The 26202-nt window shown below is 39.7% G+C and overlaps 1 protein-coding gene across 2 annotated transcripts; it reads right to left on the reverse strand.

Annotated features, from left to right (window-relative positions):
• Positions 1 to 552: 552 nt before the first annotated feature.
• ano7 (anoctamin 7) lies at positions 553 to 24787 on the reverse strand. Of its 2 annotated transcripts, none has more exons than XM_020938648.2 (23): positions 24398 to 24787; positions 23684 to 23741; positions 21576 to 21706; positions 21384 to 21491; positions 19446 to 19582; positions 19303 to 19360; positions 18791 to 18901; positions 17859 to 18021; positions 15937 to 16027; positions 14494 to 14590; positions 12494 to 12637; positions 10990 to 11127; positions 10786 to 10884; positions 8670 to 8772; positions 8167 to 8278; positions 8026 to 8080; positions 7065 to 7162; positions 6264 to 6400; positions 5294 to 5499; positions 4189 to 4331; positions 2127 to 2217; positions 1929 to 2048; positions 553 to 871 (listed from the first exon to the last, which is right to left on the reverse strand). In XM_020938648.2, the coding sequence occupies exons 1-23, from the start codon at positions 24494 to 24496 to the stop codon at positions 788 to 790; spliced, it is 2583 nt and encodes an 860-aa protein (XP_020794307.1). In that variant the 5' UTR covers positions 24497 to 24787; the 3' UTR covers positions 553 to 787. The 2 variants fall into 2 exon arrangements, with proteins under 2 accessions (XP_020794307.1, XP_020794308.1); XM_020938649.2 differs by lacking the exon at positions 24398 to 24787 and adding an exon at positions 23810 to 23890 and having other exon boundaries at positions 554 to 871.
• Positions 24788 to 26202: the final 1415 nt, after the last annotated feature.

A 26202-nucleotide genomic window follows, 5' to 3' on the forward strand; every position in this document is an offset into this window, starting at 1 on the left:
TAAATGTAAATGAAAGAGCCAAACATTTGTTGTGTAAACAGTATTTCTTTCAGAGTTGAACCCTCAGAGTCTTCAAGGTTTTCAGTGAAGGCTCAATAAAAATATATTAAATGAATTTTTGTACTAATATATTTTTTCAATATTGTTTATTCAATGAGTAATAAACATGACACTAGTAATAATTTATGGGTGGGATCAAATCACGAAATCTTCCAGACCTTCGTGAACACCCTGTAATAGCGTTATGTATGCGAGACCGCAGCAACGAAAACCACACTGGACAAAGACCCGTGAACCGGAGCACGAGGCCATGTTGGAGCTAGGAGCCGCGGAAGAAACGCTCGCAGTGGACTTTTTCAAAATAAAAGCCACTGAGCAACAGACGTTTACAATAAAAAATAAGTAAATAATAAAAACTGCGTTAACGTTAAAATAATTGTCGGCGTTAATGAATTGATTAGTTATCTCAAAATAACACATTGACGTCCCCGGCCCTATTATAATTACGGTAAAAAAGGAAGCAATGAAAACATAATCATGAATATTCTGTCATGTTGTTTCACTGTACTGTTTTATTGTATTTTTACAGTATACAGGTTTACAGGTAAGTTTGAATATTTTCCATGGATAGAAAGTTTTTACCATGGCATATTTAGGGAATTGTAGTTCACCTTCCAGAAAACCCAATAAACAAAAATAGCATTATAAAAACACATGAATAAATAGTATTAAGCTGTATAAATCCATATAATGCTCCATATAATATTCCACAGTATTAGACTGGTGCTCAGGACTGGGTTGGATCGGCAGGGACTTGGAGTTGCACCATGGAATCCTCCTCCAAAAGTGGAGCCAGTTTTTTCCCAAAGGCCTGCAAGAAAAACATGAATTAGTGCAAGAGAAAACACTAGTGAGGAAATATAAGACATATGATGTCAGCTACAAACATTTTTTTATTTATTTTTTCAAATAAAATAAATAATAACAATAAATATAAGAGAACAAAATCAGAATTTGCGTAAATAATACAATATATGTTTAAATAATGGAATCTAATAATAAGCAAGGGCTTCTAATTCCAATAGTTTGATTTAATGTTTTTAGTCAAAAGAAGTTCACTGTGTACTGCACGCATCTAATGATCAAGTGTTTTATCTTTAGAAAATCATTAAGTATGTGTTATATGGATGTAACAGTGCATGTTGTTTGGTGCGAGACATTCGGTGCAGTGCTGCACACGAGTCAGTTCGCTCAATTTGTGTGTGTTTACATTCTGCCACCGGCCTTGACTACGGTTGTCGCACCACGGTCGCAGATCGGCACTTACTGCACACAATGTGCACAAGTTAGTTTTTGTGGCCAAAAATATGAAGGTTGAGTAAAATGTGATCCTGGAACTGTTAGTGCTTTTATTTTCCTGTTTGTTTAATATTAAAACAAATTGTTGGTTTAATAAACACACAAATAAACAACAATCAAATGGTTTTGTACTTTGTTCCTAAACTGTACTGAAAATGAACCAAACTGTGATCTTAAAACTGGGGTACATACTGAACTGTGATTTTTGTACCATTACACCCCTAACGTGTTAGCATGCTAGTTGTTGTCAGCTTTGCTGTCATGGTAAACTCTGCCTTGACCTCTGAAAACTGTGAAAAGCACTTGTAAAGTCATCATGGTGAATAAAAAGGACGCTCAGAATGCAGTAAGTAAGTGAGGAATAACACTGGTCCACAGCAAACCATTCAAAATGAATCTGTTCTGTTTTTCATGTTTTTAAGACAATAAAAATCAGCTACAGCTTTAGTAAATACAATATATCATTCAGTACAGAGTTGTTGTTTGTTTTTTAACACTAGACATTGCTTTTACAACATCCCCAGATACATCTTCTTGAAATGGACCTAAAACCAAGATTTAAACTCTACCTGATTCTCGGCCAGCGCCTCCTTGGCCATGTAGTGCTCTCTCTTGATCTTTATCTGCACTTCCTCTGGAACATCAGGGACCATTACGTCGATGAGCCTGCCCACGGTGAACACCACATGCTGGGATGGAGGAGAGCAGTTAGCCCCCGGAAACCTGAGCAGGACTAGAGCCATGACAGCGCAGAGTTTAAGACCTACCTCAAACACAATCACAAAGCCCAGTCTGACGGCCAACAGCTCAAAGTACTCAGGCCTGTACTTCCCGTCATCATCCCGCAGATCTTGATACCTGCACAACATAATATTGACTGTTTTAGTTTTCTTTTACAGCGAGATTATGCTTTCTCCCATGTTATTATGTGTCTGAAGTGGTTTTCAGAATCATTTGTGCATGTTTTGAGTAATTGTGGTCTCTCCCCAGAGCTATTTAAACCATCTTTAGTTAGTATGAGACCACATCACTTGTTTACAGACTAAGCCCACAAGCCTACATAACCAGAAAGCTTTCTGCAGTGCTCTCCATACTCCCACCCTGCAGCCCTTGTATAAACATTCTACAGAAACTAATGTACCTTACTAAAATGTAAAATACTTTGCTTTTGCCAGTATAGTATTTTCAAACCAATAAAAGGTAATGCTTTGTTCCTACTTTCATTTAATTCAATCATCTTACAAATGTACCATATTTTTCTGAATATAAGTTGCACTTTTTTCATGGTTTGGGTGTTTCCTGTGACTTATACTCCAGTGCGACTTATATATTAAAATTTTCAGAGGGTGCTCTAGATCAGTTTTCTGTGCATATCTCCTGCAGAAAAAGCCACTGTTCTGCTGCAAGTAGTGAAATATGCAGCAGAAAATGGTAATCGAGCAGCAGAAAGAAAGTTTGGAGTGAGTGAGAAACTTGTGAGGGACAGACGGAAAGCAGGAATGGAGAACACAACTTCACGGCAACTGGGAGGATGCACCATGTAACTTTCCTGGAAGACATGGATGACAAAGCATGGACTTCAGTGACAAACCGAAGTTGCCTGGAGTTGCTTAGAAGTGACATGAGAGAATGAAGAATTCAATGGATTCAGTGGATTTATTGATTTGGAGTGAGATGGAGAGTTTGATAAACTTATGTTCTGTTGTTTATGCTATAATTATCTGATGAACTGTTCATATCTTCCATTAACATATTAACGCCTATTCAGCCTGTTGTTCTTTATTCTGTTGTTTTTACTAGAACTTGCCTGAAATGTCGGTTCCTGGTCTCTGATTTTATAATACACATTTCCCCAAAAGTGCAATTTATAGTACAGTTTGACTTCAATATGTTTTTTCTTCTTCATTGAGCATTTTTTGGCAGGTGCGACTTATACTTCGAAGCGACTTATAGTCCAGAAAATACGGTAGATTTTGCCATAGAAAACCACTAACTGGAAGTTCCACAAACCTACAGCGGGGCACTTCTGGCTGTTGTGGAAAAGGTCTTTTGGATGTAATAAGTCTTTTTACTGGCTGGACAACAGTGTCTCAGAACATTTGAACTTTTCTCATACAAAGCTGGTCAGTCGTGTGTTGAAGGATAAACAACACACTGGATCTGTTGTGTGATGACTTAACAGTGTGTATAAGGACTGGTTAATATCTGGTACCTGTGAAACTTAAAATCAATGTATCGGCATCGCAACTGAAAAGCTGGATCAGTGTATCAGACAAGAACATTGGGTAATAGTGCAGTATAAAAAAATCTAATCTCAATCCAGTTCCTTCAGATAGTTATCTGAATAATTGTTAATATGTTACGTTAACATATTAACGCCTATTCAGCCTGTTGTTCTTTATTCTACTGTTATTGCTATAACGTGCATTTCAGGATAAAATGTCAGTTCCTAATATTAAAAAATAAATTTCCCCCAAAAAGCGTGGCTTATAGTCTGGTGCAACTTATATATGTTTTTTTCTTCTTCATTGCTCATTTTTTGGCTGGTGCAACTTATACTCCAGAGCGACTTAAAGTCAGAAAAACAGGGTAGCTTACAGGATAGCATTTGTTTGGGTTTGGTATTATATTTCTTGCTTTATGCCAACCAAATATCATGTTTCAAATGTGATCTCCCCTTTAGTCCTCCCGGCACTGCCCAGTTTAGCAGCTTGATTTGAAATGTAGTTGTGGGCGGAGTTAAGGTGTTTAGTCCCATGTCAACAATGGACAAGCAGTGAACTAAATCTAAAACTACACACATACTCTTTTAAAGCTGTTTTTATTTACTTGCAAGTGGAGTTGTGGATGTCCATGTAGCTCTTCTGTGAATTGGACAAGGTGAAGTTAGTGAAGCCGCGGAGTGAAGAGTCTCTGGTGAATTTGTAATAAGCTCTGGGCAAAAAGGACGACGTGAAGGCGATGAGGAAGGCCTGCCACACAGAACAACACGAACTACTGTTACACACAAAAACATGGCACAATGTTACTCCCCTAAAGTATTTAGGTATATCAACATTTCTTGAATTACTTATTGCACTTACAATAAAAATGTGCTTGAAACATCTTATTGTAATGGTGGATACTTTCACTTGACAAATATACTACCTCTCCCTCTTGTTAAAGCTCCTGCACAAATGTCTGAGCCCCTGTCCCACTCAATGCCCCACATTTTCATCGATCCCACAGGAATTATAGAAATACAAGAACAAAGACCCTATAGATGTACTGGCTTGACACCCATAGCTATTCCAATCTTTCTGTGAATTACAATACAAAAAAAAAATAAAAATCATAGTGTGTTACAGTAGTTATGATCTCTGTTCTTAAAGGTTAAAGTGCATGTCGTCTGCACTCTTATTGTTTTAGAAAGATCACAGTCACATGAACCTGTGTCACCAGAGCCTTCACCTGCAGATAGAAACATGTTTGTCTCATTCTCAGTTTATGTTCATGTCTCATGTGAAGCTCAGAACCTCCAGAATTCCCTCCCTGAGCTGCAGAGGCTGCACTAGCACTGACTCAGGGTTGGTGCATTCAGATCTGAGAGAGACATTTTAAGTTTTAACACTCTGGATTTTAGCATCCAGACTGGCAACACAAATGAGAGAGTCATGTGAGGCTTTCTGATAATTGGAACATAAATAAATGGCACATCATGCCCAGTGTTCTTAAAATAAACTAAGTTTTACAGTTGTTCTCAGTAAAGGTTATATTTGATTTGAACACTTTTACCTTGTATCTGGGGACACAGAAAAGTCAAGTAAAAATAGCACATACAGTTCCTGAGTCTGTCCCTCTCTCACCACATTCAACAACTTTTTTTTTTTTTTTTTTACATTTTGAGTTGATCTCAACTCAAACTGAAAACCAACAACAACATAAAACCTCGTACATTGGCGACGACGGCGATGTGACTGATGAGCTGCATGATTTGGAGCCAGATGCCGATGTCCTGGGCCTGCTCAGCCACAGGCCTCCTGTACTCAGTCACAAACTTATGAGCGTCCAGACGAATCTCCACCCAGTTATTGATCAGAGCGAAGAGAGGGGCCAGAGGGCATGCTGCGACGAACACGGTGATGAAACCAAACTGCAGCACTAGAGACGAGAGGTGTGCAAAACATTACACTTTAATAGATAGATAGATCATACAAAACTGACTTTTTGAGCTTATGACCATATTTGTAAAAAGCTGTTGAAAACACCTGGAATTGCTCTTGTCATGGCACACAGCATGACATGTCTGCACTTGTGCAGCAGAGTCAGACTGAACTGGATCACTTCAACTTTAAGAACACATACATGATTTGTATTGTTGCTGGATTTAAATGTGCTCTAGAGGACCTTGGCTTTGGCGTTTCATGTTTTAGAACTTGAAATAATGACTAAAGAGCCATACGTTGTTTCACAGCTTTGCTCCACATACAGCAGCTCACCATCTACTGGTAGCAGAAGGAATTACACATGGGGCAAACAGTTAAACTAGCTGATAACTTACATGTCCAAGAAACAGTTATAATGAATGTGATTTGAATGTCTGGTGACGATGAATGCACTTTAAAACTGCACAGGGTGTCTGCCTATGACACAACAAACCTGTGTCTGGAGAGGCTCTGAAGTAAAGCACTTTTTTATAGAGGATTAGTGAAAACAGTGTGAATGATGCTACATACAGCTGCAGGTATGTTTCTGATGAGGGAGCAATGTTATGACATGTTTGAATTGTGCATGCTGTGTCCTTTTACACTGTGTCAATGAAGCAAAAAGCTACATTTTACCACTATCAATATCATGAGCTGGTTAAACCTGAGTCAAACGTCAGTCAAACCAAAGACCAGACCAGGATGAAGACCAGGACTGACCCATCTCCAGGTACTCGTCAAACAGCCCCTCACAGACCAGCAGCTGGTAGTCTCGCTCCCATGGCGGCACTTCTTGTTTCTTCTCCTCATCCTTGCCCTTCCTAAAACTCCGCCTGTGCCACCAAGTCTTCAACTTCCTGCCACAAAGTGAGATGTATTTATTCACCAATATTTACATGCTCAGTATTGTGTAAAGCAGTATTGTCAGTCTATGTGTATTTAAGATCAGTCATTATTACATTTGATTAAACCATGCTGACATTCCATCTTCTGACCTGGTCTCCAGTTCAGTTTTAAAGGTGCACTGTGGAACATTTCTAATGAAGGGTCTGTCTGCTTTTCTACGTAGAGATGCAATTGCTTTGCCTGGAATGTTCCACAGTATGGCTTTAAGATTATCTCTCACCATGGAGACAACAAAATAAAGCCACTCAGGCCAAATAACATTATCTGTGTAGACACAACCCACACTCAAAGAAAAACTCTGTACTGTAAATAAATACATGCAGAATAGGTAAGTTTAATGCCATGATGTGAAATATTCCAGTCAGGATTTGAACCATCCAGCAGAAAAGTTGAATAGTGCACCTTTAAACTGTGGTACATGCAGATAGACAATGTAATTATAAATTCTAATAAATATAGGTTTTCTTTTTGGCACCAAATTGAGGTGGAATGCTCTCTAAGCTGTGCTCATATGACTTCACAATTTAAAATGAACATTGGCACAGCCTGTGGGTCAAAAAGATGAGGTTTAGATGTAGAGTTTGTTAGTGAGAGTTGAAACCCTCAGTGACGTACGGAGTGAGGAGCTCTTGGACGTTGTTGATGATCTGTTTTCCCACCATGATGACCAGAAGCTCCTGAGCCAGTTGTATGAGACAACCTCCTGCCCCACACTGGAACACAACAAAGCAGAAAGATTATGTGGTTGCCATGGTCGCAAATGGATGCTCTTGTGGTTGACTGGATGGCACACTGAACTTTTTTTTTTTTATTATTATTTTTTTTTTTTACATGTTACATTTTAATATTTCAGAGCCAGTGAGCTCTGGCATACTACAGACTTTTTACAACAATGCAACCGGCTTTCTACACTAAATATGGCCTCATGTCCGACCAAACAACAGAGCAGACAGAGAGGCTTGGAAGAGGATTTCCTGTTCTGTGTCCAGTGTTCACTTGACTCCCCCTGGACGCTGCTGTAATGTTGCAGGACACAGAGGACGGACACTTTTGTCCTAAGGGCTGTTACTCTCCTCAAACTGCACACCGGATCTGATGACTCTGACTTACTTGGAGGTTTTCTATTGTGATTGTGTTTTACTGCTCAGTGTTCTTAAAGTGATTTGATTGATTACCTGGATTACTTAAAGGGTCAGTAACCTTTTCCTGTGGATGATGTGCCACTTGTTAGTCTTCATAGAGATGTTATTGCTTTGCCTGAAATATTACAGTGTGAACAGACAACCACACTCACCGGAAGAATCTCCATGGAGACAAGCTAGTGGTGAATTCTCAACCAAAGGTTACATAGTGCACCTTTAAATGTAAAAAATACAACTTGTACAGACATTAGATCTGATCAGACTGGATAGCAGCTCTTTAATTGGTTAATCCTCCTTTTTCATTTCTCAGTAGGTCTAATTCATATTTTTGAGTGTGTCTCAGTGTAGGTCACACAGAATGAGTGAAAAAAAAAAAAAAAAGATTCTTTTATATTTTATTGCACTGTGCAGAGAGTCAATTATAAAATACTCACATCTTCATTGCGGACCCCAAACAGAGTGTTGTATTTTCCAGGGACTCCAACAAACCTGTACCAAAACAAGACCATGAGACCAGGATTATCCAGGACTGGTTTGCTTTAAGAAGACGTCAGAGAGAGAGAGAGAGAGAGCACCTGCCCTTGAAGAAGGCGATGTAGACCGGGGATGAGTAAAAGTTGACAAACTGGAAGATGAACACTTTGAGGGTGAACATGTCCTCGTAGTCACTCTGAGTACGGTGCATCTCTGGAACAAGAACACCACAGCGATGGACGAGACGTTTAGACCAACCAAACTGTGATCTACAAGAGCAGTCTCAAGTATGGACACTTTTTCATTTATGTTTCTTTATTTCCATGATTATTTACGCCACTGAAGGCATCAAAACTATGAATTATAAAATTAATTATAATATATAAAATATAAAATGACTAGTTATTTTATTTTTTCTCTACATTATTCCATATATCTTACATCATATATTTATCTTTCATATGTATCTAAAATGTAAAAAGTAGAAAACATACACACTGAAAAAACATTGAATGAGGGAGTGTCCACACTCTTGACTGGAGGTGTATTCAAACTAAAACATTATTCAAATATAAAGGTCATATTTAAATGGTTTGATCCTCACCCCAGCGCGTCAGGATATGGGCCAACATGGTGTAGACTCTGGACAGAATCAAGATCACCACAAGATTCAAAACTGAACCAGAGAGACTGGCGATCTTGGTAGCCTGGACACCAAGCACAGGGACCCCACTTTAGATCGCCCAACACAACATATTATAAGATGAATAAGTTTCACTTTGTTTTTTGATGCTCTGAGTCAAATGTCAAATGAGTCAAACCCTTCACAGCTCTAATGAAACATTACATCAGCTTTGTAAAGCTGTAGTTTATTGTTTTACATCATATTTTGTATATTTATGGAGAACAAACTCTATTCACACTTACGTCACAAATCAGGAAGATGTTTAGAAAGATGTAATTACAAATTCCGGTGTAGTTCCCAACACTGGACTCACCGACCAACTGTGATCAAACCCACTGAAGTAAATGTGATCAGTGGAAAAATGAAGACTGCAGATGTATGTGCTGTTTGGAATCATCTACAATGACATGTAGATGAAGAAAACTGGGATATTTTCTTATTTTCCCTAGATTTTGTCAGACTTACTACCAGAAGTTGTAATCACATCTTTCCAAACATCTTCCTGGTTTGTGACATAATGTGAATAGAGCCTACTCAATTACTCAGACGTGTATAGATGACATCTAAAACCTCTTCAGTCATGGTTTTGATGAGGGAACAATCTTATAATATGGTAGAAAACTCCAAAAAGATTTTGAGTAATGTCATGTCTTTAAGATTTGACTAAAACTCTTTGGGCCGTATCTTGCCCCCAGTCTCAGCGCTAGTGCAAGTGCAGGGCGTGGAGTTCTAAACAGGAGGTGTTCTGTGTCTGAATATCAGGTGGAGTGGAGCAGACTGAGGGCAGGTGTGGTGTGTTTAGAGAATTGCTAGAAGTGTAAAAATAAATAAATAAATAATAAAAATAATAAATACATTTGCTGAAAAACAATGTGTAACATGCTCAAGGCTTCTTTTATTTGGAAATATATTAGGATGATAACTGCTTAACATTCATAACATGTTGGTGTTCTGTGTAGGAGTCGTCTGGATGCCCTCCCACAGCAGAGCACAGCCCCTCGCCCGCTCCCTGTATCTCCTCAGCTCTGCTCTGTAGTTCGGTTTGATCTGGATCTGTACAAAAGCTGCTCATTCACATGAGGCTGTTTACATCGATGTCCTAAAGTCTGTTTTCTTACTCTGTCTGTGTCCTAATGCTGCAATTTCATTTTATTCACATTCTCGCGGCTGGACTCCGCGCGCACATGCACTGACAGCTCGAGGCTGTGACAGCGGAGCAGACGCACATATCATATCTGTGCACAAAGCTGTAACATCAGAAACATTTATATGACAATAAACAAATTCCATTATCCGCAAGACTTCCACCTGTGTGGGCCCAAATGCACTGGACACGAGTGAGAAGTAAAGAGCAGGTCTGCTGTGGGATGGGGAGCGCATGAGAGACACTGGCCTTAAACGAACGCAGAGAAAACTATAAAAGGTTGATGTGTGCACGCGTGCATGGGCTTACATCGGTGTGTGTGTGAGAGGGGCGCATGTGTGTGCGGAGTGTTCGTAACACAAACCCAGTCAGTTCTGTCATGGCCCACACAAAATTCTATACTGTCCCACTCCAGCCTCCAGCAGTGAAGTACAGCCCCACCTGCGCTTTGCTCTAAGACTCGGAGAAAGATACGGCCCTTTGACTATTAGTTTATGGTTTGATTATTTTGGTGAGGTTTCTAATTGTATGTCCCTGTTGACACGAGCGGCAGATATGACGTAGAGGGAATTGCATAACTGTTACCTGCAACCACAGTGTCAAAATGGTCAAATCTTTTCTAAAGTTTAAAAACAAATGTACACAATAGATGTGAATCAACAACTGAAAAATACATGACAGGATCTTTATTTTGATATATACATAATGTGTCCCTTGCTTGTGAATTGTCCCTAAATTTTGGTTTCGATGACACTGATGGAAGGATTCTGTTTTAGCGCTCAAGTTACTTAATGTAATTTCACATTCTATTTAACAAAATCTTCATCAGCTGACACAAAGTCATAATTATAAAAAGAGGAAAAACTGTGATATTCCCTTAAAGAGACTCACTGAGTCAGAGATGAACCCGGTGGTGGAGTTGTAGATGAGCAGAGTGATGATGGAGCGGTACAGGATGATGGCGGTGAGGAAGATCAGCACTACAGCGATCTGCAGAAGAACAAGGTTTACATGACCAAGAACATCCCCCTGCCCCCCTGCCCCCCTGCCCCTGCCCCCCTGCCCCCCTGCCCCCCTGTCCCCGTCCCTCAGTACCATAATGATGAGGATGGAGAAGCTGGTGAGGGTCCGGTTCAGGCGTGACCTGTTGGGAAAGTAGGGTTCTTCGGCTCCTGTCACTGGGTTCCTGATGGTCATTGGAGCCATGGCTGTGAACTCTGGACGTGGACGCTCCTACAGGAAAAACACGAGTATCAGGCAAAGGCTTGGTGCAGGTAAAACGTTCATTCTCTAGATTTAGTTCCCTCATCAGTTCCCTTCCCACAGAGTGTCAGTCTGAAGAAGTCCTCATTGCACAAGTTCCACGAAGAGGAGAGGTGGTGGTTTTAGGACTGATGGTGTTTTTGTAACAATTTCAAATATTCAAATGTGGCTCTTGTGAGATATAATCCATGTTATAATGTTATTGAAACATCCTCAAAAACAGACCTGGAGTTGTGTTTTCTTTCATTCACACATGTCTGAGTAACTCTTTATGATTACTCTGTCTACATCTTCAAATGCTCTGTTCCACCTTGAGAAGTTAACAGCTCCAGTATCTTTCACCTTCAGTTCAGAGGAGATTGGCAATGATCATTTCAGGGTTATAATGATCCAAATGATTCTCATGAAGGTGTATGAAGTTTAACAAACAGTGGAGCACTTCCTGTATGACATCACAAGGTGGAACAGAGTGTGTGAATGCTTCCTTGCCCAAAATCCCATCTGCCTGCCCTCCGCCTTTTCTCACACACACACACACACACACACACACGCACACACACACACACACACACACACACACACACACACACACATATATATTTATTTATTTAAGTGCATTCAGAAATGACTTTCGCAACAGTAAATAATTTCCAACTTCATGCAGGCCTAATTGTGGCAACTTTTAACTGAACATCAGTAGGTCAACAGAACAAAACCAGGACTAAACCAGGTCTAAATCAGGACTAAACTAGGACTAAACCAGGTCTAAACCAGGACTTAAACTAGGACTTGAGCGAATGAGAGGGAGAACCTTGAGCCCGCGGAGCAGAGAGTCCACAAAGCGTGATCGGGTGACGGCTGCAGTTAGCTCCAGAGCTCTGTGCTGGTCCTTTTTTCTGTGATCACCTGACAGTCTTCTCGGGCACACCTCTGGGCCCATCCAGACACTCAGTCCAGGTTCAGTTCTGGTTTAGTTCTGGTTTAGTCCTGGTTTAGTCGCACTCCCCAGTGGCTTTTGGCATTTTTGGCATTAAAGTAGTGAGTGGTGGTCGGAGGGGCAGACGGGGCAGATAGGCAGCCTCACTTCTATCAGTCTGCCCCAGGACAACTGTGGCTACAGCAGTGTCTTACCACCATCAAATGTGGAGTGAATGAATAATGGTCTGAGTTGCATGTAAAAGAGTATTATATAAATCCAGTACATTCTGAAGGGAGCACAGATGTAAAGACGGTGTCAGAGCTGAACATGACGGGATGAACATTTCCACTTCTTGTTGCTCTCTCTGTCAGACTGTATGTGTGGTGCTGGTGTGTTGGCTGGTGATGCTGATGGTACCTCAATGTCCTGGAAGCTGGAGCAGTCCCAGCGCAGGGACAGGATTGAACCTGTCCTCTTCCAGTACTCCAAGAACGTCACCGCCCACAGAGACATGAAGACGGACAAGAAGACTGTGCCGCCATTGTCAAACAGAAGACCTGCCTGTGCACAGGAACACAAACACACAACACAAGACAGTCATTAGTCCAAGTTTATTAAGAATGATCAGGTTTAGTTACTCAATAGAAGTTCAGTCTTTAATTGTTGCTTTATTACATCTGTTTAAAATGCACATAAATAGTTTCTTTTCTCTTTTGAATGCTGTAGCAGATGCATCAAGTACTATGTAGAATAGTAGAATATTTGCATAAATGACAAGGACTATAGTGGGTACCAGTATACACGCATCAAGAATTTCAGACTTGTGGTCATTACGCAATTCATACTGGGAAGGATTTTCCTAAAAAGTGAGCATCAAACCTCCATGTTTGTTTTCCCAGTGGGATGTGTCTATTGACTAAAACAGTATTTTCTTGTCTTTTGAACCATGTCACTTTTGTTTCTGGTTCTGATATTGTCATATTTTAGTTTTGGGATTCAGACATTGTAATTGTGTGGTTGTTGGATCCTAACAGCAGAAAACGGCTCGAGAAATTAGTTTGTGATCTCCATAAATGCAAAAGGGAATCAGATGTGTGTGACTGTAAACCTCTGTTTAAACTGTTTCTCTTCACAACGGAATTGAAAAATAGTAAAAGGTGAAGGTGATGTGCAGGACTGATCCACAGGAAGGACCAAAAAGGAAACCTTTGGCTGCCTAAATCATACCAAGTTTACAGTGAACATTTTGTATGTGGAGCATCATCAAAGCAAAATCCCGATCCCTCACTCAACCTTGGTTTTGAATGTGAAAAGTCAACGCCAAAGCAAAAGGCACCAACTGTTCATCAAGAAACAACTTCCACTGCAAAGAGACCAAGACGTGATGTTGCTGTAAAACCACAAGAAGAAGAAAGTGCAGCTCAGTCAGTTTGTCTTCTGCTCCTCTCACTTAACAAATAGGATTCCACTTTTGATGGCTCCACATACAAAATGTTCGCTGCAAACTCAGGATGATTTAGGGAGTCAAATGTTTCCTTTTTCGTCTTTCCTGTGGATCAATCCTGCCCATCACCTTCACCTTTCACTATTTTTCAATTCCATTGAGAAGAGAAACAGTTTGAACAGAGGTTTGCAGTCACACACATCTGATTCCCTTTTGCTTTTATGGAGATCACAAACTAATTTCTCGAGTAGTTTTCCGCTGTTAGGATCCAACAACCACACAATTATGATGTCTGAATCCCAAAACTAAAATTTGACAATATCAGAATCAGAAACAAAAGTGATATGGTTCAAAAGACTAGAAAAGATCAACTTTGACAATAGACACATCCCACTGGGAAAACAAACATGGAGGTTTAATGTTCACTTTTTCAGAAAATCTTTCCCAGTATGAATTGCGTAATGACCGGAAGTCCGAAATTCTTGATGCGTCTATTGGAATACATTAAACTTATTGGAAACATTAAAATTAATATTAGGCTATTTTTTTTTTCTAATGTTTGTTCTAATGTAGTTTCCTCATCACAAACAGACCTGGAGTTGTGTTTTGTTTCATTCACACATGTTGAACACACAACTTCTACATACTCTCAAATGGAAAACACTCTGTTCCACCTTGTCATGTCATATAGTAATACAGGAAGTGCTCCACTGTGTTTTTAAACTCCATACACCTTCACTAGAATCATTTAAATGGTTTCAGCTGTGGAATTGCCAAACTCTACTGAAGTAAAGGCCAAAGGAGCTGTTAACGTGGAAACTACTGCTTCATGAAGATAGACAGATACTTTGACGTAGACAGACTGATAGTAAAGAGTTACTCAAACATTTAAACTACATCTCAACATCTTCATTTATTTTGTATCCATTGTAAACATGTATGTACTCCCCCTGCAGTGAAAACAGCACAGTACCTTGTAGGTGAGGCAGATGCTGGAGTAGTTCCAGAAGGGGCAGATTTTGCACACGGGACACATGACCAAGGAGCCACCACTGTCACACACCTCCCTCCTACACACACACATACACACACACACACACACACACACACACACACGTCAGAATGCACGTGAGTCACACCAACAAGTAAACAAATAAATAAACAAACAAAAAGCACACAAACAATCGTATAGACAGATGCTAATAAACAAAGACCCACACACACACACCACAAAAAAAATACTAACTCACATAAGGGTCCGGTCAAGCAGAAGTAAACAACAAGGCCAAAAATTCAAGTTAATGCATCTGATATAAAAATGTATTGAACAGATACATATGTACTCTAGTTTATGAAACTGTTGACCTTTTTTCTGTACCATTTTTGCTTCTAAAGTTCCATCCGTTTTAAACAGACCATGTATGAAACATGGAACAAAAATTATTTTCCAAATTTCAAAGACCTGCAAATCATGTAAATAAATGGATGTATTTCATCATATCTTGTGTTATTCCATCTTTGAACTGTTGATGAAGGTACATGATTTTTCCAAAAAAAACATGTATTTAAAATGATAAAAATTTGCTTGGAAGGACTGACATATTTTATAGAAATAGTTTCCTTTCATTTTGAAGTAATATTAAAGTATTCGGAAGAAAAAAACTGACAAATGATGTAAAATCCTGCACCTTCTACTTGCTTGAACAATTTTCCCTCTGTTACTTTTCCCTCCGTTACCATGACCTTTCTTACTAAAAAATCTCATGAGTCAAAAAGTAAGAGGTTTTTCAACCTAATCTTGTACCATATGGTAGAAAACTATATGAAGCAAATATTCAAACCAGTTTGTTAAGGATATGGAAGTGAGAACCAAGAGTTATCACTGTTTGGATTTATTGCCCAAAAAGTGCTGCATATTTCATTCCCTCCGTTACCGACATGAGTTTTTTAATTTTTTGTCAACAACTTGAAAGAATATCACAGGTTTAACTTGACCCTGTTGGAGTGTAACTCTTTCCTACATTCTGATACTTTACTTATTTCAATAGTCCTGAATAGTTTCTGAATAAGAGACATTTGAATGTCAAAAATCTGCCCCTGTTTCCCTCCAATACTGCTTGACCAGACCCACATACAAAAACACACAGAACTCAAAAAACAGACAATCATATAGGCAGATGCTAATAAACAAAGACACTCTCTCTCTCACACACACACACCACAAAAAAATAAATAAACTAACGCTAAAAAAAAAAAGAGAGAGAGAAACAAAAATATAAGCAAACACAGAAATACACAAAAAACAATCATACAGACAAACCTGTACACACAAAAACACACGAGCATACACATAATCAAACCAACAAACAAAAACCTAAGCAAATACACAAAGAAACAAACAAAGATTTCAACTTACGCTGGTTGGTCTGTGTGCATGACCCAGAAGCCCACGAGGAAGATGAACAGCCCCATGACCGCGGCCGGGAGCAGCCAGCCCGTGTAGAACCCTGAGGACAGGTCAGTGTCAGACAGAAGAGCTGCTTTTCCTCACACCCTCCACTCAGAATCCTACTGTTTAAAACGGGCCACACAACAGGCGCTGCACAGTCACACAAACTCTCAACACTAATGCAGCTTGTATGTAGGATGATCACTCGTCTGGATTTCAGCCGGACAGTCCAGTTTTAGAGCCTTCTGTCTGGACCTCTGTTATGCATCCTCATTTTTGATGTTTTGTCCTCATTTCGGATCCTCGGCCGCCACCGTTGCGCGCATCACCACAAATCCCCACATTCAACATTCAACATTCAATCTGGCAACAACACGAGCCACCAGCGCATGCACCAGCGTGGTATCGCCGCATGCGTCATTAAAATAAGACAAACACTTGGCTGCGCATGTCTCCTGCAGATAGAGCCGCTGTCCCTTTTTTTTTGTTTGTTTGTTTTTTTGCAAACTATGTACATTACAACAAATACCACCAAACAACATACAAGATACAAGACAGACACATTACAATTGAAGATTACACACAAACAGGGACAAAGGTGACAGTGTGAACCTTATGTGTGTGTGTGAGTGTGTGTGTGTGTGTGTGTGTGTGTGTGTGTGTGTGTGTGTGTGTATGTGTGTGCACAGACAGGCTATGCGGATGATTTACTGTTGACCTGTATTATTACTAGTTAATTTGAGTATTGAAAATTTGTTAAGTGTGTTTTGCCTCAGATCTCCACTCAAGTTGGAGCAGGCCGAGCCACGCCCACGCCCCCCATGGCGAATGCGCGGGTCACCCCCAGGGCCCCACATGTGACCGCCCATCGACCAGGTCGGCCAGCCCCTCGACGAACCACCTCCTGATCTGACTGCTCCCCCTCCCTGATATATATGTACATGTGCATACATTGCACACATGCACACATGCACATGCACACACCTGCCTGCACAGGAACATGCACACACATCCACATACACACAAGCCTGCACACACACTCACACATTCACACACATGAGAGCCACTGTCCTGTCTGTACATGGACCAGTTTGATCTCTTTTTACTGGACAATACACTTTTGGAAACAGAACCAACGGGACAGTAGGAGTAAGAGGCTTGTTTTCATTAGTTTGGGGCAAATCTGAGGATGGAGCCTCACAGGTAAATAGCGTTATAGTGTTAAATAGTGTTAAATTGTGTTAAATAGTGTTATAGTGTTAAATAGTGTTAAATAGTGTTAAATAGTGTTAAATAGTGTTAAATAGTGTTAAATAGTGTTAAATAGTATGTAAATGAGCGTCAGAGTCATGCCGGTGGTCACTCTACTTGTATTACAAGTGTAAAATATAAAATAAACAACCTGTTAGAATTGAAATAAGGACCACCTGATTGTGATGTAGATTAGTCACTGCAGACAATTACTACTATTACTACTATTGTTATTATGCCTCAAAATTAGCATTAGCACTGAGACTAAAACATGCCTCTTTGTGAACACAGAAGTGCCCTCCATGTTCACAAAGGGGAAATATTGAAGTATGAAGTATTCACCTCATTAGGCAAAGTGTTTAACATGTTGTGAGTGACATCCTCGTCAGTCCACCGTCCACAGCCTGATCTTTAAATATTGATTAATTTAATGCTAAAGACTAGAGGACAGGAAGTAGTGACAGTAACAGTGAGGAGGCCAGGAGCTGCACACAGCAGAATATAACTGTGCTGCCATAAGATGTCTGATCAGATCATGTCACCATATACAGCAAGACTTTTAAAGACATTGTTTATAGTCTTGAGGAGCTTATTGGATAAAAGTCACAAGAGCTAAAGCCAAAAAACCAAGATCTCACCAAGCCAGGCAAAGTACAGGGCAACCTTCTCCCCAAAGTACTCGCGGATGTGGTCCAGAGGCTGGTACTTCCTCCAGCAGCTCCAGGCTGCCCAGTGAGAGAAGAGCACCTGCCGCAGGGTCAGGGGCTGAGGGGGGGTCCCAGAGCAGGACTCCACACTGCCCTGTGCACAGAGGAAGGTACAGACATGGAGACAGATTCTGCTGAAGGTCACAATTCATGCTGAATAATTCATGATAAAGTAAAGTTCTAAAACAAGACCATTCATAATAGTTTGTTAGTGAGGCTGGGGGTTAAGGAGTAATAATAACAATACTTCTACACGTTGTAAATGTTATGGTACACTTAAACACTTAAAGGTACACTGTGGTACTTTCTGGAGGTGGAACATCACTTGCTTGATTCCACAGAAATAGAAAGTTAAAGTCATACTTCAGAAATCTCCTTGGAGAGTTTAATGCCATACTGTGGAATATTATAGTCAAAGAAACATCTGCATGGCCCAGTAAGACACATACTACTAAACATTTTTAGTCTAATATACACAATCAAAATGAAAAAATAAAACATTCTATTACAGTTATACAATATAAACCATGTGAAGAGTTCTTGTGTCCACACTGCACGTGCTCTGCTGTGGAACAGGCCGGACTGTGGTGTACAGTCGACATAATCCAGAGCTCACACTGTAATCCAATCTGGTTTAAAAATGACACTGCATTTCTTTAATCACCTTTTCCAGTATTCACCAATTTATTGGAAGAAATTGACTCGATCTTCCTGTTGGATACCAGACCCTGGAGTGATAACAGCCCATTACAGTAATGCCCTGATATGTGTCAGTGCCGGTGTACACAGTACATGGTACACAGAACACAGTACAGTACACAGTACACTGTAAACTGTACACAGTATACACAGTAGGTACAGACCTGGTGCAGGGGGAAGGCTGCGCTGAACACGTTGTCATTGATGAGTCGGTTGATGCCCACCTGCCCCCTCCTCACTGAGCCGTAGGGCGTGCGTGACAGGATCTCATACAGCTGCACACACACACACACACGCACGCACACACACACACACACAGGGAGGATCACTAGTGCCCGTGGTTATTTACACTTGTTCTATTCAGACTAAACCTAGAACTATACCTGTATACTATATATATACTAGAACAGGATCAAACCGAGTCTACATAAGAACTGACCTGAACTATGGTGTAATGATACAACAAAAGCTAAAAGTGAGGTTAAGGTTAAGGTACAATTTATTATTGTCACTGTAGTGAATTTATCTTCAGGGCAGTCTTTTGTGATGTCACCAATTACTGGACATTGTAGAAGCCACTGAAGGCAACATTCACTTCAGTTTAGACCAGAAAGGTGCACATTTACTAAGCACTCAAGTTGCTAAAAACCACTATAGGAACAAAAGTGATACTTACAACTTGGTGTCGCTGTGTGGGCTTAAAAAAGTTGTCCCTGTCATCACTGCCCAGAAACCTGAATAAATCAGATCAGAGTTGTTTAATTGTGGCTGTAGTGTAATGTTGTAATGTGGTGTAAAGTTGTTTTAAAAGGGCAGCACCTGTCCAGCTTGTTGGCTCTGAACTCACAGGTGTAGTAGTCGGGGGGGGTGAGGGGGACGTCGTGGCTCAGGAGGTTTGGGATGGACAACTTCTGCATGACTTTTTCAGACCAGTTCAAATTCTCTGAATTTATGACCTACAAAGAGGAAGGAGTCAATGTGAAATTTTTGAACAGCGACAAAATGAAACTACTGCACATTGCATCAGGTTTTGAAGTTCTAATTTTGTATCATGTTTTTGTATATTTATGGAGAATTAACACGCATGAGTATAGGTGATGTAGATTTGTGGCCTGAGCATTGGACAAAGTCATAGGAGAGATCACTAGATAACTCAAAGACGCATGTTTTGGATGAGGGGGCAGCATTATGACATGGTAGAAAGCTCCAAAAGGTTGATTTTGCATAACACCTCTCTTTACTTTTCTTTATTTGATATCACTAATACTTCACAACATTCACTCCCATTCCAGGTGCAGGGTGTGTTTCAGTGCATTTAAAGGTTGTATGGAGGATTTTTTTATTTTTTAGTTTCAAATTGTCAGTGAAAGTTTAAAATACCATTAGAGAGATGTAGCAGCCTTGTAATTATGATGACCAAAAAAAAAAAAGAATGAAAATCTATCAACTGTGGACGTAGTGACGCCAGATAAACATCAGCCAATAGACAACGAGGCTCCCTCTTTATCTGTTGGCTGTTAGGTTGTCAATCAAACTCCTGACGTTTCTAGTGTAATCGACTTGCCGGCGTCAGTGTTGGAAGTAACGCATTATGAAAGTAACAAATTACAGCAATGCATTGGTTTTTGTTGTAACACAGTAATGTTCGGCATTACAGGGAAAAAAAATTAATATTTTACTCGGTACAAATGTGAATAACGCACGTTACAATGTTTTTTTAACCTGTATTGAAGTGGTGGGTTTTTCTTCATACAAATTCGCTAAAATCACCACGATATCAGCAGCGGGGAAACCGGAGACGCGGCCGCGTAGACCTTCAGGTAATCGCGGTGGAAAAGACCAACGCAGAACTCTACACTGTTTAGACCTGGTTTAGATCTGGTTCAGTTCTGGTTTAGACCTGGTTTACAGTCATCCGAAGTGCTGTATGTTTGTAAGTTTTCTCCCCGACAAAACCCACAACGTCGACGAAAAGTTCTGCACCGACAAAGGCTCCTGCGCTTGCACCCAAAAGGCAGAAGAAGATGCTCACCATCGCACAAAAAGTTGGACTTCTGGACATGCTGAAGAAGGTAGAAGTTACACACTATAGCAGAGTCTTAACACTGGGTCGGGTACCCGCAAATAGTTGCTGAAATCAGGGCTGCGAGCCCGCGGAGCACGGTGTCCATAAAGCGCGTTCGGGCGACAGCCGCTCTTACCTCCGTGAGGTGCAAAGCAGAGCTGGTCCTTTCTCCTGCGGTCACCTTCGAGCCCGTCCGGACAGTGAGTCCTGTTTTAGTCCTGGTTCAGTTCAGGTTTAGTCCTGGTTTTGTTCTGGTTTAGTTCTGGTTTGGTCTTGTTTTAGTCCTAGTTCAGTCCTGGTTTATTTCTCCTCTTCAGTCCTGGAATCAGTCCGAGGTTAGTCCTGTTATAGTCCTGGTTCAGTCCTGGTTCAGCTCTGGTTTACTCCTGGTTTAGTCCTGGTTCAGTCCATATACGGTGCAAATGTTCAGCATCTTCGCAGTTATTTTGGTGACAGTAACTTAAAGTAATGCAATAGTAATGTAATGCCTTACATTTTAAATGCAGTAATATTGTAATATAACAAATCAGTTTGAAATGACAGTAATAAGTAATAAATAACGCATTCCAGTTTTAAAGTAACTTGCCCAACAGTGACCAGCGTGCGGGGATTACATGGTTTATGCAGCGGTTCTTAGAGGCTTTTTCAAACTTCCCTTAAAAAATCCTCTATACAACCTTTAAGTCGTGTACCTGTAGTGGTGCCCTGAGGCTGATCTCCTCTGCATAGAAACACATCACATTCCAGGGGGCGCTGAGGAGCACAAAGTACAGACGCGACTTCACCTGCTCCACTTCCCTCTGTCACAAACACCCAAACACAATACATCCAGGCGTTTTGCATTGTTCTGAACCAAATGACCGTGAATGAAAAGAACTACAAACCTTTTCGATTAAAAGTCCAGAGTGCGTCAGTCGGTTCAGAAACGCCTCCCTCCATTTGGCGTGAATGACACTTTCTGAGTTAGACTCCTCCTTCTGTGCTTCCAAAGGCTCCTCCCACACCAGCACAAAATCTGACCAATCAGACGCCAAGAACATCAATTCATTAATTAAAGCGCCAATGTGCAATGAGGGAAGGATTTCATGCACTTTATAACAAAATGTATACCTACAAATCTGTTGTAAATTAACTAATCATTTAATCATTCATTTTCTGCTTTTTTTTTTGCTCTTATTTTATTTTATTGGTTTTACTGTTTTAAGTCCAGTATGATTAAATCTGAGTGTTTATTGTGTTCGTATATATTATATTGTTGTTATTAGGATGTATTTGTGCTGCACTTTGTAAACTTGTGAAATGTGCTATATAAACAAAGTGCATTGAATAAAGTGGATTTACTAAAAATACCTGCTCATTAACAAGAGTTTAATCATTTTTTATGATTAAACATGGACAGGACAAGAGTCATTACTTATTAATAAAAGATCCATAAATGTTTATTAATCATTAACTATTCATGCACTAATAATGACAATGACTTGACTTTTTGTTTTGTTTTTTCCAAGTAAGGATGATTAGTTAATTTTAGTTTCTTGAGTAAATTATTTTTAATGGGTAATAAGCATTTACAATAAACATTTACAAATGATTTGCACTTATGCCTCATCATAAAGTCTTACCAAAAGTTATTACAACCACATACTCTGCAGATAGAGACACATCGACGTGTGTCTCATTCTCAATATTTGGACAGACTAAAACACAACGGATTCCAGGCACTCCAAAAAAGTAGAAAAAGTAAAAAATCAAGTTAAAAAAATTGCACAAGGAAAAATATAGTTAAAAGGCCTTTATTTGAATGGCCAAAGCCGACATGTTTCGACCTTAACTAGTCTTCATCAGGGCTTAATTAAAACAGAACATGGGCATGGCCTGCAAGTAAAACACATCAACCAATAGCAGGCTGGAGTCAATTGGAGGCAGACAAAACAGGTGCACAATCAGCAGCACAGGACATGGTACAGGCAAAAAAAAAAAATAAAAAATTTATGTAAACACAATACACACATAAATGTGCACACTAATATAATAAAGAAAATAAATACATAAACAAAAATCATAACAAACATTATCATTACCAACATTATCAACAGTAGTTTACCATCACCAGGTATAGAGTGAATGAATAATATATATGCTGAATGTAATGCTCTGTAAAAGCGTCTTTGTGACAAAAATGTCTGTGAAAAGCACGATATAAATGGGGACTTACTTACTTACCATTAATGTTTCCATTATTATTGTTACCAATAATGTATTATTATTTATTGTTTTTATAATTATTTTTAAATTTTTATAGTATTTTATTATATTAGTGTTATTATTTTTATTATTATTGCCATCATCATTATCAATAATAACCTGACCGTTTGGACAGACTGTGTCTCATGTGAAACTCAGAACCTCCAGAATTCCCTCCCTGAGCTGCAGAGGCTGCACTAGCACTGACTCATGACTGGTGCAGGTGCTGGGGTTTAGAGAGAAACCTTTCAGATCAGAGAGACACATTTTAGGTTTAAACACACTGGGTTTCAGCATCGAAACTGGCAACACAAATGAGAGTGTAATTAAGAATAAGTCAGTATTACAATTGTTCTCATAGGTCAGTTATGTTTGTGGAAATTTAAATCACACGTATGCTTCTTTTGACGAAGTTGTGTTAAGCTGTTTCCTTATTGTTTTAGGTTGTGTGTCATGTGATTTGGCTGATATTTGTATTGAACATTCCTCTGCATCTTATCTAGCTTTAATCACGCAAGTTTCTGTTTCTGAATCAGTAAACAACTTTTGCAATGTCGTTATTTTTATTTTCGCACTTGGATTTTCTCAAAGCAGGCGTCGTTGCGTCCTGGGATAAGCCTGTGTGTGTAACAGGAAAGGACAAATCCATACACTGAATAACCTGCTCGTACAGTATACACTTTTTAAACAATGACAACAATCTTCAGCAGCAGGTCTTCTATAACGTCTTAAAGAAAAGCAGACTCACCAACTTTTGTCTTCCCGTCACTGAAAACATTCTGGTCTGGGGGCTGCGCTGGTACATTCTAGAAAACAGCAACAGAAAATACATCAAAATAATGACATTGTTTTGTATTATATCGTCTAAATTCACCTCCATTTCAGAAGAACATGTTCGTCGTCCTTAGAGCAAAGACTCTTCTGGCAAAAATGCACAGTAAAGTTTGGTGTATTCCCAGCCCTCTATTGTATAAAATACTTTTACTCCCCTAACATCCCAAGCTCATTATGACATTATCCTCGTTTTAATCTGCTGATTGTACTTCCTGTTCCAGGGCTTCCTGTTTCCTGTCAAGCCAAGCTAAAACACTTGAGCTTTTGTTACTCTTAGTATTAGCGCTATGTAAACAACAGCTAGACTTGGACAGAACTGTATTCATCCACAAGGAACAGGACTTGGAAACAGTTCACACATTACAATATGAAAAAAAAAAAAAAAAAAAAGGTGAAAATAATAATAATACCATAAATAAATAAATAAATAAATGGCAATACAATTTAAAAATAATATTAGTAGCAATGTTACAAAATGTTCCAAAAACATTTATATATTTAGATAAACCAATATTAGTTATCAATTGGATGCTAGAGCTAACACTGACAATAAATATTTGTGGTCCCAAGACGATCCCTTGGGGTACACCTCTCTATACATTGTTTTCAACCCGTAATCTTCTCTCACCTGATTGGTCGGTTCGGCGTTGATGCTGCCGTAGCTGGTCTCCGGTTGCTCCTCCAGGCCAATGAGCGTCGCTTTGTCTTCGCGATGTTTACGACTCATCCTGGTCCAAAAGTTCAGCAAATCCTACTGCCCGGTTTACTCTCGCTTTTGGCTGAAGAACTTCTGTTATGAATTTCCTGCTAAAATATTTGTAACCTACCACATTTTCCTGTTGGTACTTGAAGTGTCTATTAATTATATCATGATGAAAGTGACAGAAACGCACAATTCCACTGACATCTTAAGGAAGTCCAACTATTTGAATCTAGGTCGAAGTCCATAGTTCAAGTTTAAATCCGGTTTTGGTTCTGGTTGTAATTCCTGAAGTTCTGCCTTGAGTTTTGCTGTTATGTGGAATGAGTCTCTTGAGTCTGACCAGAGTGCGTCCGAGCTGTCTAGTCTACTCTCAAAGTGTGTGATGTGGGCGTGTCCACTGAGCAAACAGATCCTGGTAGAGATCCTGCCATTCTATTTACTATTGGGTGAAACGAGCTTAAAACAACAATCTATATGTAGACAGAGAAACTAGGACAAATGCTAAAGGCTCTGAACCTGATTTTTACTGTCTTCAAAACGCAGAAAACAGAATTAGCTCATTTAAAACAGTTTGCAGTGGTCCAAAGTTCTTCCTCACTTCTGCATTCAGAACATCCTCATTATTCACCACGATGAGTTTCTAAGAGTTTATCACAACTTTCACAGAGAAGAGCTGAGCTTGCCATTACTGTAAAGGTAAAACAACTAGCATGCTAAGACACACATCCTGATTATCTGACAGTAAAACGTGTTCTTGTTTAATGTCTGTGTGCAAATACTTTTAGGTCAAAGCAAATTTACTCTACCAGTCAAATGTTCGGACACTTTCTCATTTTTATATATTAGGAAACATCAACTAACAACAATTAGCATGCTAATACACACTTCCTGATAATCTGTAAATATAAAACTCTTCACAATTAAATGCAGACTGAAATAAATACATGGGGAAAAATGGGTACAGGGTCTTTAACTGCAGCTGCAACTTCATTTTTGTAAAAAAAAAAATAATAATAATAAAAATTCCAATTTGAATTGTGTGCTGGGCTGTATAGAAAAGCTGCTAGCATGGAGGTGTAAGATGCCGCACTATGTTGTCATGCAGGGTGGTGGGGAAAGAGGGTGAGGGCGGGGGCATCATCTACATGTCTTCAGTCAGTTAGTCCTGGTTTGTATCTACCCACATCTCCTCCACAAAGGCAGGAGGAGAGTACAGCGGAGAGTACAGCGGAGAGTACAGCGGAGAGTACAGCGGAGACAGCGGAGAGTACAGCGGAGAGTACAGCGGAGAGTACAGCGGAGAGTACAGCGGAGAGTACAGTGGAGAGTACAGCGGAGAGTACACCTGACCTGGCCTGGAGGTTAAACGTGCTATAGCTGAGTTGTACTATTTAAAGTTCCCATATGAAGCCAGTTTCTGATTTCTGTTCTAATGTAGTTTCATCATCACACACAGAGCTGGAGTTGTGTTTTGTTTGTTTCATTCACACACACATCAACACACAAACCCTGTGCATTTGGTCATACCAGTTTGTTATAACCCTTACATACTGTTTGGGTCAAATTTGACCCGTTTTGACATTCAACAGTAGAAAAAATACCCTAAGCATCATTATTTCATCCTGAAAATTTGATGACTTTTCCTAAATTTTGCCAAAATACACAAAAATTAAAATATTTTAAAATGTTATACTTTTGCACAGATGCTACAAATTTTGCAATAATATACA

This window comes from Boleophthalmus pectinirostris, unplaced genomic scaffold (assembly GCF_026225935.1).
Source record: "Boleophthalmus pectinirostris isolate CB_2022bp ecotype Guang Dong unplaced genomic scaffold, ASM2622593v1 HiC_scaffold_9, whole genome shotgun sequence".
Lineage (NCBI taxonomy): Eukaryota > Metazoa > Chordata > Actinopteri > Gobiiformes > Gobiidae > Boleophthalmus > Boleophthalmus pectinirostris.

Excerpts from the sequence above, each read along its gene's own strand:
- ano7 (XM_020938648.2), bottom strand. The coding sequence starts at position 24,496 with ATGAGTCGTAAACATCGCGAAGACAAAGCGACGCTCATTGGCCTGGAG. Across the intron at positions 19,583-21,383 it reads GCCTCAGGGCACCACTACAG|GTCATAAATTCAGAGAATTT; the intron begins GTACACGACTTA and ends TCCTCTTTGTAG. Across the intron at positions 11,128-12,493 it reads CCAGCTTCCAGGACATTGAG|GAGCGTCCACGTCCAGAGTT; the intron begins GTACCATCAGCA and ends TTTTTCCTGTAG.